This window comes from Aspergillus fischeri, genomic scaffold, assembly GCF_000149645.3.
Source record: "Aspergillus fischeri NRRL 181 1099437636264 genomic scaffold, whole genome shotgun sequence".
NCBI lineage: Eukaryota > Fungi > Ascomycota > Eurotiomycetes > Eurotiales > Aspergillaceae > Aspergillus > Aspergillus fischeri.
In genome coordinates, this window is record NW_001509762.1 from 129,015 (window position 1) to 142,346 (window position 13,332).

Sequence of the window (13,332 nt, forward strand, 5' to 3'; positions counted from 1 at the left end):
TATTCTAAATAGGACTATCAGCTCTTCAAAGAAGCTACTTTATTCTTAAGGGATATTGTAACATACCTTAGCTTAACCAAGAGCAGAATTACATTGTGATGGTGGTCTAAGACAGTATACAGATCCTGATTCCAGTTCGATTTACCAATTACCAGTCACCTACAGATAGATCTTACCATTCCCAGGAAACCTTAATCTGTGGGGATTCTGTGAAGCAGCGATCCTGATGATATCAGTGGCTAGGGGAGTATTCAGTAATGCGGACATGAGAGAAGGGACCAGACTCACAGGACAAGAAATGCCTGCTTGATAATGTGCCTGAGGCATCAACTGAGCGCTCACATGACCCGAGGGCTCTAGCAATGCTGACTCATCGATGGTGGCAATGTTGGCCTTGGGATTCAGGCAGCAGCCAGTCGCCGAGTTGGTCGCCGGAATTCCCGAAATGGAGGTGAGCCTCGTTCGTTCCTCGTCTGCACTGCCACCGGTCATATTATTTGTGCATTAGATATGATATGGTACCTCTGATACCAGCGGATGCAGATAGCTCGAGATGAGCGACAGAAGAAGGAGAACAGCTTCTCCGCTAGGCACTGCTCTGCGTCCCTCTCCTCTGGCGTGCACCGAGTGCCGCAAACACCATGTCAAATGCGACGCCAAAAAACCTTCGTGTTCGCGGTGCTTGGATGCCCGTCTGCCGTGCAACTATCTCCCCTCGCGAAGGGGCGGCAGACGCAAACCCCGTAGCAGCCTACTTCCGCCTCTGCAGGGAGTAACCCCAGACTTCCCAGGCATGGCGTATCAGACTCCGCTGTCGGAATCAGCGGGCAGGAATCAAACCGCTGGCCCATCCAGTTCCCCTGTTACCGGTAAAGAGGTTTCATCAGTCGACTCGAGGAACTCACCGCAGAATGCACAGCCTGTGGTACCAGATTCGCGGTTGGTACGTCTTTACTACGAGAATTTCCACAATGCGCATCCGATTCTGGTTCCGGCCTCCTCGTATGAGGAGCGGAATTATCCCAGTTTCCTCCAGCATGTGGTGAGATTCATCGGAAGTCATTACTCCCTGCAGGTCTCTGGCGACTCTTTCAAGGACGCTACGACGGTGCAACTGAGCCATTCTGGCGATCGGACGCCCTGTATGGTGCAGGCTTTGTTGCTGTATTCGATCTTTCTGTGTGCGCGAAGTGAGTGCAGCGAGGCGGAGAGAGCATTCTCCCAAGCAACCGATATCGCCCTGGAGCTGGGAATGTTCCGTCGAGATTTTGCGACAACGTTCTCCAACGGAAACGAGACCGAAGCGGAGAGTTTACGGCGGACCTGGTGGGAGTTGTTCATTGTCGACGTGTTCATGGCGGCGCGACCACCCAAGGTCGTCCTTCGCTGCGGCAATGTCCCTTACGACGTCCCCCTACCTTGTGAGGAGTATGTCTACGCCAATCGAAAGGAGATTCCACCTCCGGCGACCTTTACGGCGTTTAAGATGCGCGTGTTTCTAGAAGAAGACGGAGATGCTCGTTTCTCGCGATATTCGTCGTTCAGTTATCGCATCGAAGCAGCACTCATCCTGGCTCGCGTGCTCGTGTTGAACAGTCTGCCCGAGACGCACCGCGATCATCTGCAGGCCGTGGAGAATGCGCTCATCAGCTGGACAAACCACCTGCCAACGCACAAGGTCGACATTGTCGATATGTACGGCAACGTCGACGAGATGCTTTTCCAGGCACACACGACCATTCAGTACGCCGCAATGCTGCTCCACCTTCCACGCAGCAATCTGCGCCCCGATTTCCCTGACCTTCACGTTCCCATCTGCCCAACCACTCCCCTGCGTCTATCACCATCATGCACCCGACACGTCCACGATGTGAAAGCAACAGAAGCCTCGAAGCAACTCTCTAATCTCCTATCCATGCGCCCGAGCGCACAGGGATACAGCCCGCTGATCGTGTCGCCGCTCGTCCTCTGTGGCATGGTCCAGCTGGCAACCAGCCGCATCCACTCTCCAGAGTGTCTAGACCATCACTGCAACCGCGTGGTGCTCGTGCTGGGATGCTTAAAAGTCCTCAGCTCGAGCTGGCCTCTTGCGCGCCAGGCCCAGCAGCATCTTCGACGTGCAGCGGCCGACTCGTTTACCTCCTGGATCGAATCGCAGCATCCCCAGGGAGCGGCCGGTCTGCCTCCTGCAGCAAGGAATGACGCTTACAAGGATTCCTCGGCCGATCAGACTGCCTGGTACAGTGCAGGCGGTCAGGGGATGAGCGGGGATGTCCAGTCTCTTTTCTCGCCGGGGTTACTCTCGGCGTATATTGATCCCACGTGCAGTGACCCCTTGTTGCTGAATACAATGTCGGAGTTTGACATGACATGATGTCACTGACACGACTCGCTGTCGGCATTTTAAGCCCTCGAGAGCATATAGTATGCAATCATCAGGGGCTTTATTTCTCTCGATACGTGTGTATGAGCACCAGCATGCTAAGGTGGTTGTCAAGACGGGATTTCTTATGGCATCGGACGGGTATATTCCTGATCTCAGAGCATCCCGCCCCAACACATCCTTGTTCCGTCGACTTTCATCTGCCCTCGCTATGCGCCATGCCTCCTATATTATTTGTTGAATTAAGGTGCGGTCGCATAGTGTGGCATCAAGCACCAAGGCGTGAGATCTCCGCGTCCAGCACACGACAAGGTTCATTTCCATTAGCGTGGGATCTGGATTCATGCGCAAACCCTCTACGTGTCATTCGGTCGTGGCTGGTACCATCGCAACCTAGGGAGACTACATCCCCGAATGTCCATTCGTACGCAGACTGTGTCTCATGAATTCCCTGCTTTAGAATCCTCGCAATGAGGACAACCATTCTACCTGCCTCGCCACCGGCCTGATCATCAGCTCTATAATATCCATAGAATCCAATTGAATCGCTATCACAATGTATCTAAGCACGGCTAATCTACAATTCCGCGTGGCAGCACTACCGCATAGTCCAACGGCGCCGGTTCCACTCCATCCGGCTCACCCACAATCTTCAGCCGATCCCCCTTGTGGATCTTCACGTCTCGGAAGGTAATGCGCGTAGCTGAGTGTCCATCCAGATAAATCGAAGGCGTATGGCTCAGCACGTCCTCGCTGTTTCCTTGCCATTGTCCCACAACGCGATCATTCAGATACACCGTCCAGTGAGACTTGCCCCCGTACATATCGTAGTAGTTGATGCCCAAATCGTACGTGCCTGTCTTGAAGTCCAGCGTAGCGCTCGCTGTTCCCGTGGTGCCATTCGATGCAGTGACGATAGCGGTGAAGTTGGACGCGGTCTCGAACGGACTAACGGCGTACGGCACGTAGCCATCGAGCTGCATATCCTCCGCTTCGACACGCCAGGGGTGGTATCCCACTCGCTCCTTCTCGTCAGCGATTCCCGAGAGATTACGGTAGAAGTTGTTGATGGCGTCGCGCCAGACGATAGAATGCCCCGCTTGGTAGATGAGGCGGGCGAGGACGTGCTGGTAGCGCTCCGCGTCAATGCGTTCCCTGAGCGACTCCCACCGCGAGACGAAGGTTTGGGCCGTCTCGGCGCCGTCGTAGTGCGCGTCGTAGAAGTGCTGGATGACGGTTTTGCCGGAGTGCAGACGCTGGGTGTAGTTTACGTGGTGGAACCAGAGCATCAGGTTGTCGGGTGTGGTCTCGATATTCTCGTACATCGCCGCGACTTCGGCGGGGTACTGGCCCGAGAACTTTGTCCCGTTCTTAACGGTGCGGTCCATTCCGATGGATAGGTGATCTGCGCGTGTCCACTGGCCCCAACCGTTGCCGTCCTGGGAGGCTGGGTTGGGCCCGTAATGTGTGTACAGGATGTCTGTCAGCGTCTGGATGCCGAGGTTGCCGGAGTAGTTCTCATACGCAGGCCAGGACTCCATGGACATTTGCGTGAGGGTATCGAGTACGCGGCGATCCAAGCCAAACGTGAGGCGAATCCAGTCCTGGACGATGTCCTCCGAATCCAGCGTCGGCTCCCAGGCCAGCCGACCATAAGCGTATAAATTCGACATGGCCAAATGACTGCCAAGCCAGGTAGTGTTGGTGCCGACATTGACAACTGCCGCCCAGCCGCCCAAGGGTCGGTCAAATCGCTGTCCGGAGATGATGTCTCGCACTGGGGAGGGCTTCTGGTCGACACGAAGATCAAACCTCAGGATCGTTTGCCAGAGTGGAGGCAAGTACACAAGATGTGATTGTTGTCCGAGATACTCCTGCGTCACTTGCAACTCGATTGCTGTGTTGGTCTTGTACAGGTTGGCAAACAGGGGCGAGGCGGGCTCGCGAACCTGGAAGTCGATGGGTCCGTACTTGATCTGTACTACCACATTGTCGTCAAATTTGCCATCAAGCGGCTTGAAAAAGTCTACTGCTGCGTTCGCGCGGTCGTTGTACCAGTTGTCTTCGCTAATATGGTGGTCGTACACAAAGGCCCGGAACATGACCACACCACCGTGCGGCTTGAGGGCGCGTGCAAACATGTTGGCTCCGTCGGCGAGGGTGCGATTATATGTGGTAGGGCCGGGCTGGCCTTCGGAATTGGCTTTTACCAGATACCCTGCCATATCCGGGATGCGCGCGTAGAGCTGATCCGTGACGTTGCCCCACCAAGCGATGACGGAGGAGTCGAAGGGATCATAGGTGCTGAGATTGCCAAGGGTCGAGGGAGACGCAAAATTGAGAGAAATGCCGACCCGGATCCCGTAGGGACGGAAGACATCGGCGATGCGAGCCAATCCGTCCATATTCGAGGGCATGAGAAGTGATGCATTCGCATTGACATTGTTAACAACGATGCCGTTGATGCGTACCGAAGCCAGCAGACGGGCATACTGCTTGACACGAGAGAGGTCCTGAGGAATCACGCCATCCTTGAAAAAGATCGAAGGTCCACCGTAGCCTCGCTCAATGCTACCATCCATGTTGTCCCACTGGTTGACCCAGCGGATTGGCGCGTGCGGACTGGTGGCATACGAGACCTGTGAAAAATTGCCTTGCGCCAGCATGGAAAGATACTCGTATGCACCGTACAAAGCCCCTCGCTCAGTCTGGCCAACAATCTGTACTGATTTGCCTCTGATGCTGAGCCAGAACCCGTCGACGTCGAGTTCCGGTGCCTGGCTGCCGGTATTGCAGACCTGCCGATACGCCTCGACCGTGCCGACAACTATCGAAGAGTCGGTCGAGCAGCCGGTGGACTTGACGGAAGCATGCTTTCCGAGGATCTGGTGCAGACCATCTTGGAGTTCCTGTCCAGCGACATACACCTGGCTCGATTTTGTAGAATTGAGCGTCACAATGTGCGACGGGAGGGCACGCTGGCAGTTTCCATTGCAGGGAACGGATGCATACCGTAGCCAGCCATCCAGACCATTCTCTGCGGCCGCAATGCCGATGGAGGATAAGAGCGCGAATACAGGAATGCCGCTCCACATTTTGACGGCTTTTGCGTAGGATGATCGGCTCAGATGAGCCAGGAGTCAGCGCTGCATTTAAAGGCTCCTCGTGCCCATAGCATAGTGGCGTTAGACGGTCGTCATCCAGCAGCGCTACTTTTGCTTATTGAAACCAAATTTGAATTCAGGCTATACGCCAAATGCGGGGGAACGCTGATCTTCAGGAGAATATGTCTTCCCTTGGTGGTGGTCCCGCCATTTGTAACCCTCTTGACATAACTCTTCGCTCGTTACAGCGGCAAGCCATCAGCTTTGTCGCATTTGGATATCTGGACATCAAGCAATGCAAAACAGTAGCGTCGATATGAAGAAAGCAATGACGAGCAATACTGTGAGGAATGCCGAGTTCGGATGTGGAGGACACAAACAAGAAGCGGAGATTTCTCCGGACATGACTGATGGATTTAGCCTAATTCTGCAATGTTCATCCATTGACGCATTGGCTTGGATCCACAGATACAAGCTAATTTGCTCCGTACAGTAAGTGATCATCTTTATTCTTGAGTCGTCGAGAAGGGATCAAAGGACAAAAGGAGAGAAGAGAAGCTGGGGGATCCTGAAGGATGAGTCAGCAGCCACAACAGAACCCCGAATTTCCTCACGTGTCTCGCGCCATCATTTCGTCGCATCGAATAGGACCATCCTGCGAGCGAGAATCGATGCGAAATCATCAAGAGTAAGATTGTCCTCATGACAGACAGGACCAACCCGGGAGTTCGCAACTCATTTCGAGCCCGCGCGGTACGTTTCGACCCCACAGGCAGACTAGGATAGCACTGATCTGGACGGGCACAGTGCGACAATTGCCGACAGAGAAAGGTAATCGAAATTCCTTCATTTGGCCGAGCAGGGCTGATCAACATAGATCAAATGCAATAAAGCCATTCCATGCTCCAGTTGTGGCGCACTTGGGATCCCATGTCGGGCGAATGGTGTCACTGCGAGCACTCCAGACCCGCCGCAAAGGACTGCCTCGGGACAATAGTATGAAATACCAAAGCCCCTGGCCAAGTGACGTATTGATATTTTATTCAGTGAAAAGAAAATCGATGCGCTACAAGAGCAACTAGCAGCCATTCAAAACACTCTGCAGCAGATTACCCAGTCTCCCTCTTCCCTCCCAATACCTCAATCCACTCATCCTGCAGCTGTGGACATCCCGTCTACTCCCTCTGCGCCTCTTTTTGAAGGTCAATCATCCTTCAACAACGAGGTTATCATTGCTAGAGATGCAGCTTTCTCCGCTGTTGCAACATCGCAGCCAGGAAGAGTGGATGCCCATGTTTCAGCAGTCTTGTCTTCCCTTAGGAACAGTCTCGACCGGCAGCAGGGATCGTCCACAGTTATCGAGCCGCTTTCGCAGGCGAAGGTTGAACTTCTACCTCAAGAGTTTCTCATTACTCTGATTAAAAAAGTCAAAGGTATTCAGACTTCTCGCTCGGTTTCTGGTCTGTGTTGACCCAGCTAAAGTGCAACCGCCCTTCTTTTTGACCGTCCATTCATGGAGAGACGTTCGCCAAATTGAGTCATTGTGTCATGCGATCTACTTTCCAGTAGATCCTATCCCGGCGGGCTCTCTGACTCTTCTGCATGGCTTGTTATACTACATTATTCGCGACTATCTCCATGAGGAGTGTTCGGATCTTGCACGGTTTGACCTCGCAGCGTACGCAGGGTTCTGCGAGCGTCACTTCTTGGCCGGGCTGAAAAGCTACGAGATGATGTGTGATCCGACACTTCAGAAAGTCCAGGCTCTGCTGATCGGGGTATGTACTTCGGACTTCTACCGGACGCAACTAATTCATGTTCAGATCATCAAAGCTCAAGAAGAGTCTGATCTCCAGCTGTGCTGGACCTACCTCGCTTTGGCGTTTAATATGTGTCAAAGCATGGGTCTCCACCGAAGTGCCGCCCTCAAACACGATCCTGTCCCGGTCGCTGACGCCAAACGCCATGCCTTCTGGTCGTTGTATACCATTGACAAGAATCTGTCATTGAATCTCGGATTAGCTTCGCATTTCCAGAACCATGACATTGATGCAGAGTTCTTTGCACCATCAGACAACCCGCAGTACCGCCCCTGGGACCTGATGACTCTCACTACGATTGATTTTGCAACTCTACAAGGGCGCATCTACGATCGGCTTTACTCGACCTCGGCGACTCAGGCTACTGAATCGGAAAGGTTGAAGTCAATAGAAGAGCTATCGAATGACTTGATGCTGGTTCGCGAACGCCTTCTGGGGGTAAGTGTCTCGATCGTTGACGATGTACTTTTACCAACCTTGGCCAGATCGATGTGAGCCAAGGACTCTACGCGGAGTCGCTTCACGGAATGGCTGCCTGCGCGGATTTCATCACGCACTCCGTCATGACCGTAATACTTCGGGCGCAGACGCGGGCCAGTAATGCCATGGCCATCACCTCTCAATGCTACGAGGCGGCGATGCGGGCCCTGCAGAGTCACCTGGAGTGCTTTACGTATTTTCGCAACCGGAAGACCCATAAGCAAACTGAATATGTCAATTGGTATGCCATTCCCACCCTCACCTAACATCGCACTAATGGAATAGGATTCTATTGTATCCATCATTCACACCATTCGTCATCGTCTTCATACATGCCATCACGACGGCGAGCACGTTCGATCTGGCTTTGTTGCAGGACACAGTTCAATCCTTGGAACTATTCAAGGGACTCTCCCGTGGCTCGGACCGTCTTTACACAATCTGCGCGGCTTTCTCTAGGACGGCTCAGATTCTCGTAGACTCGGAAGAAACGCTAGAAGGCCTCACACAACACCGGGACGGATCGCTTGTCATGCCGGCTCTAGATAGCAACATCGCTCTACCCAACGTTGAATGGCCGGAAAATGTGTTTGACTCGCATATGAACAGCACTGACATCTCCATGTTCCTCAATGATTTCATCGGGACACATCGTTCAGTGATGGATATATTAAACTCTGACTACATGAATGAGACTTGACTGCAGCTATCTGTCTATCGTATAACTCAACGTTGCTCCTTCTAGTCTACAGGGTGCCTCAAATGACGTACTAAACTGTCAGCTTATCCTTGTGAAGCATATCAGCGAAACTTACTGGGATAAAGAGATAAGGGACCCGGCGCTCATACTCCATCCAAGCCTCCCCGTATCGCTCCCGGCAGCGGTTGATATCCCGCCTCGCGCGATGGATAATCATAACGGTGAAGAAGCAAGAATAGAACCAGGGGAACGGCGAATCGAACCCGGTAATGAGGCCCCAGGAAATAGCGAAGAACAGGTCACATGTATAATGCACCTTGCGCGCCATGCCATCTACCTTTGTCAGCTGTGTAATTTGCGCCCGGAGAGATCACTTACACCATCCGCTGCATAGGATTGAATCGCCGGTCTTTGTCGGGATGGACTGAGGATTCTCGACGTACTTCCAGGGCAACTGGGGGAAAGACTTGCGGTCGACGGTGACGCCGCGTTCCTGCGCGCGGAAAAAGTTCTTTTGGCTGTTGCAGGTATCCCAGACCCAATACATGAACAAGTATGCAACGGCCCACACGGCCAGAACCCAGGGGTTCCAGTGGTAAGTGGATGGGTCATGGGATGCCAAATAAAGCGTGCAGTGGCAGTAGCTCATGGGGACGCCGGCCAAATTCCAGAAGATGAGCATGAATCCCCACTTTTCATAGTACATATCCCTGTCCAAAGTCAGCACTCTGTGGCTTCACGAGGAAAGCAAACGAACCAGCTGGTGATGATCAACTCCTCGCCCTTGGCGCAGGCGTTGGCATACAGGAAATGGGCCATGAGCAAAAAGAGCACCTCCCCAGCGACAAAGCCATACTCCTCGAACTGCTTCAGGGCCGTTCCCAGCGTCAACAGGAACAGGATGAACCACGGAATGCGGACTTCGAAGAACATCTTGAAATCCAACCAGCCGAACAGCCGGGGGTTCAGCTCCGCGCCCATGAAAAAGTCATATACATGCGATCCTGTCATGCGGTGCTCCGCTCCCCGCACCAGAGCAGAAATGTACGCCACGATCGACACGAGGAATCCCGAGCAGATTGCGACGGACATGAGGGGTCCGAACTCGTCGATGAGGGTGTACAGCTTGAATACACCGGTGAAGTGCAGTGCCAATGCGGCGGCAATAGTGACATACCACGACGACACGGCGGAGCAGTAGTACGGCAGCTGTTTCCCACCAAGATGGGGTAGCCGTTTTCCCTTGCCGTATACGCCCGGGAGGTACAGGTACCCGGCGCCTTCGAGGATGAGAAAGGTCCAGTAGATCGTCCACGCTTTTCGGGTAGGATAGGCATGGGTGTATGCGAGGCTGACGAGGTGCGAGAGGAAGTCTGTCCATGATTGTCCTTCTTCAGGGGTGGGAAGGTGGCCATCGTAGAGGACTGCACCGATGTACATGTAGTACATCAGCAGCGGGAAGCCGATCATGGCTAGGGTTACGCCGGGGGCACCGCCGAACTCGAATTCAACTTTGGTATCAGATCGGGAGGCATTATCGCGGCTTTTCTGATCTTTTGCTGCCATTTTGCTTTCAATGGTCTATTGTACTCCGAAGTCAATTGCCTGTTCACCAAGTACGGAGTGACGAGCACATACCATAGTTCATTCGCAACAATTGAACTCTGTATCAAATGCTCCAAGAAGCAAGACTTCACTTATATCCTCTTGCAAGAACGCGACCCCTAGATACTATTGCTATCAAACCAGGACTTCATCCACAACGGCCCGGTCACCACGGGCCCCGCGGAGACCGCGGCGAACGCGGCGACCACGGTTCATCTTCTGCGTTGCAGTGGAACCATAGAAATTTGTGAATTTAAGAATTATATTGAAACTGGATCTCGCCTGATACGCAGATATGCATTCAGAAATTTAATCGGTTGTGCAGTATCATACTCCTGTCTTGTGAACTCAGGTGTGCAAGCTTCAGAGAGTCCGTGGAGGGTAAATATATATTAGATGAGTACAACACCAATCTCAGGTTATGCTTACAACCATTGCTTTTATAACAGACAATCATTTACATTAATATAATGTCTACAAGACTACATTATAAGCCTTGGTATCATCTATTACAGCTTTAAGAGTGATGCTGCTGCTGCTGCTGCTGTACACTTAAGATGACACCCAGACAATGCTACCTCAGTTATAACCTGAGAACAAACCACCTCAACCAGATAAGTAATAAGCAACAAGCAACAAGCAATAGTGATCAAATTCATTCACTGAGCCCAAGATAGACATCAGCTGAACAAAACCAGCGAAAGCGTAACACAAAGCTCATAAGGCAATCGGAGTCAACATTTCATGCTGTGCTTACCCCGCGTTTAAATAGCGCCAGATCCCCATCCCGTCCCTATCCTCATCATCCTCACCACTCAACAAATGCACAGAATTATGGCGTCCCAAGTCCAAGGAACCGCATTCATCACTGGCGCCGCATCAGGCATCGGCAAAGCCACCGCGCACGTCCTCGCAAGCAACGGGATTAGCGCGCTCGCACTGCTAGACGTCAACCTCGCACTCCTCGAGGAGACGAAAAGTGAACTACTCTCTGAGCATGCGCAGCTCCGCGTTGCGCTCTTGCAAGTGGACGTCACAGACGAAGCCTCCGTCGAGGATGCTGTCCGCAAGACGGCGGAGGAATTCGGACAGATTGATATCGGGGTGAATGCAGCGGGGATCAGTGGCAAGCCGGGTCCGTCGCATGAGACGGAGCTGTCGGAGTGGCAGAGGGTGATTGATATCAATCAGACGGGGGTGTGGATGTGTCAGCGGGCGTTGATCCGGCAGATGTTGAAGCAGGAGTATGTGTTGCTGTGATTTTGGTCTGCTTGCGCTGAGGATGTAGTTCTCGAGGAGCGCGCGAAGGACGCGGCACGATTGTCAATGTCGCGTCGATGTATGGGGTTAGGGCGCCTCCGGGGGGAATTGCGATTGCGCCTTATGTGGCTGCGAAGCATGGTGCGTTCCGTTAGACCCTGGTGGTCTGGATTATGCTAACGAGTCGGATAGCTGTTGTGGGGATGACCAAGATGGTAAGCCAACCAATGTGTGATGAGACGAGCTGACGAAGTAGGACGCTAAATCGTATGCCGGAGATGGCATTCGTATCAACGCCATATGTCCTGGGTATGCAGTCTCTATAGGTATTAGTACTCTACTAACGGTTCAGATGGGTGGAAACGCCTATGATAAGTCGATCGATCGAATGCGGCGCTCTCGACTCGCAATTCGCGATGATTCCTCTGGGACGTCCTGCAGTGGCAGACGAGATTGCCAATGCGATTCTATTTCTCGCTTCGCCCATGAGCAGCTACATGTGTGGAGAAGCAATGGTGGTAGATGGAGGGTTGGCAGCATAATATGTTCGTCGGCAGTAAAGTCTTTTCAATCGCTATATACATCTATGAACATGTTAAGAAAGAGTAGCCGGCGGATAATCCACGTAGCATTTAGCATTATCCTCAAACGGACCGTAGAACCGCGAACGATCGTACGGCGTGAAGGGGATGCCCTTCCTCAACCGCTCGACAAGATCGGGGTTACTAGTGAAGTAGCGTCCGTACAGCAGCGCATCGTACCGGCCGTCTTCCAGTACGCCCCAGGAATTGCTCTGGTCCCAGCCTCCGGCCGAGAAGAAGGGAGTTGTTCCAAAAATCTTGCGGAAGCTGCTCAGATCAACGTCGGACAGCCCCCAACTGCGGAGGAAGTTGTCCTTTTCCTCGTAGCTGAAGATTTGCTCATAGCGCTGGACAGGTTAGAGCTGTGGCCAATCAGGGTTGTATTGTAGGAAACTCACCGGTTCAATGAAACTGACATACGACAGATTTGGATGCGCCTTTTTCAGCGATTCGCAGAGGAAAGTCCAGGTTTCCACGCGCTGCTCGCCGCGCGCCTGGTTGAACAGTCCGAATGGCGAGAGACGGATAGCCAGATTGTCCTCGCCCACCGTGGCCGCCAACTCATCCATAAGCTCAAGGACAAACCGACAGCGCTTCTCCGGCGAGCCACCGTACTCATCCGTGCGCTTGTTGACGTTGGAGCTCAGAAACTGCTCGGGTAGATACCCATTGCCCGCGTGCAGCTCGACACCGTCGAAGCCAATCTCCATGGCTGTCTTGGCCGCATTGCAGTAATCGCGGATGGTCTGCTTCAGATGCGGGATGGTGAGCTCGATGGGCGGATGGTCCGCGTACCGCACCGGCTCGGTGGATCCCACAGGAGGGTGAGAGTAGCATTCAGTCGGTGAGTCCCAGACCGTGGCGGAGGCTGAGACAGCCGGCGAGCCTGTCATCTGCGGGATGGTGGCACGACCTGCGTGCCACAGCTGGCAGTAGATGTAGCCGCCTTGTTCGTGCACGGCGTCGACGACCCTCTTCCAGCCGGCGACCTGTTCGGGGGTCCAAAGACCGGGGACACCGGGCATGCCATTGCTCTGTGGTCAGGGTTAGCCGTGTTCTGACAGACTGAAAGGTACAAACCTCCAACGACGGCGGAACACCCTCGGAGATGATCAATCCGCCCGGGGTGGCGCGCTGGCGATAGTACTTGACCATGAGATCGCCCGGATACCAGATACGATTGGGCTGCTCCGCGGTGCTGGTGGGATTGAGCGGAACGCCCCGGTTGCGCGTCATGGGAGCATGGACCACCCGATGCGAGAGGCGAATCCTGCCGTTTGCAATCTCCAGGGGCTGGAAGAGCATCGACTCTTCGCCGTTGAGCTTGCGGATGGTCATTTTGGCCGTGCTGCTCTGGTCGGGCAACCTAAACCGTAACTACGGATGACAAACAGTGACT

At 53.4% G+C, this 13,332-nt stretch overlaps 6 protein-coding genes across 6 annotated transcripts, besides 1 other annotated feature; 3 read left to right on the forward strand and 3 right to left on the reverse strand.

The window, feature by feature from the left end:
• Window positions 1-553: 553 nt before the first annotated feature.
• NFIA_072500 (Zn(II)2Cys6 transcription factor) lies at window positions 554-2,374 on the forward strand (the record flags this gene model as incomplete). The annotated part of the gene is made up of 1 exon (XM_001259232.1): window positions 554-2,374. The coding sequence occupies one exon, from the start codon at window positions 554-556 to the stop codon at window positions 2,372-2,374; it is 1,821 nt and encodes a 606-aa protein (XP_001259233.1).
• Window positions 2,375-2,955: 581 nt separating this feature from the next.
• aguA (alpha-glucuronidase) lies at window positions 2,956-5,478 on the reverse strand (the record flags this gene model as incomplete). The annotated part of the gene is made up of 1 exon (XM_001259233.1): window positions 2,956-5,478. One exon carries the CDS (start codon window positions 5,476-5,478, stop codon window positions 2,956-2,958), a length of 2,523 nt encoding a protein of 840 aa, XP_001259234.1.
• A 939-nt stretch (window positions 5,479-6,417) lies between these two features.
• On the forward strand, window positions 6,418-8,487 carry NFIA_072520 (transcription factor domain-containing protein; the record flags this gene model as incomplete). Its single annotated transcript, XM_001259234.1, has 6 exons — window positions 6,418-6,483; window positions 6,542-6,920; window positions 6,970-7,265; window positions 7,311-7,745; window positions 7,793-8,028; window positions 8,073-8,487. 6 exons carry the CDS (start codon window positions 6,418-6,420, stop codon window positions 8,485-8,487), a joined length of 1,827 nt encoding a protein of 608 aa, XP_001259235.1.
• Window positions 8,488-8,557: 70 nt separating this feature from the next.
• erg4A (c-24(28) sterol reductase) lies at window positions 8,558-10,053 on the reverse strand (the record flags this gene model as incomplete). The annotated part of the gene is made up of 3 exons (XM_001259235.1): window positions 8,558-8,820; window positions 8,866-9,197; window positions 9,245-10,053. The coding sequence occupies 3 exons, from the start codon at window positions 10,051-10,053 to the stop codon at window positions 8,558-8,560; spliced, it is 1,404 nt and encodes a 467-aa protein (XP_001259236.1).
• A 566-nt stretch (window positions 10,054-10,619) lies between these two features.
• Window positions 10,620-10,639: a microsatellite.
• Window positions 10,640-10,926: 287 nt separating this feature from the next.
• Window positions 10,927-11,507, forward strand: NFIA_072540 (SDR family NAD(P)-dependent oxidoreductase; the record flags this gene model as incomplete). The annotated part of the gene is made up of 2 exons (XM_001259236.1): window positions 10,927-11,336; window positions 11,381-11,507. 2 exons carry the CDS (start codon window positions 10,927-10,929, stop codon window positions 11,505-11,507), a joined length of 537 nt encoding a protein of 178 aa, XP_001259237.1.
• Window positions 11,508-11,947: 440 nt separating this feature from the next.
• NFIA_072550 (alkene reductase) lies at window positions 11,948-13,271 on the reverse strand (the record flags this gene model as incomplete). The annotated part of the gene is made up of 3 exons (XM_001259237.1): window positions 11,948-12,280; window positions 12,332-12,967; window positions 13,014-13,271. The coding sequence occupies 3 exons, from the start codon at window positions 13,269-13,271 to the stop codon at window positions 11,948-11,950; spliced, it is 1,227 nt and encodes a 408-aa protein (XP_001259238.1).
• Between the last annotated feature and the right edge of the window lie 61 nt (window positions 13,272-13,332).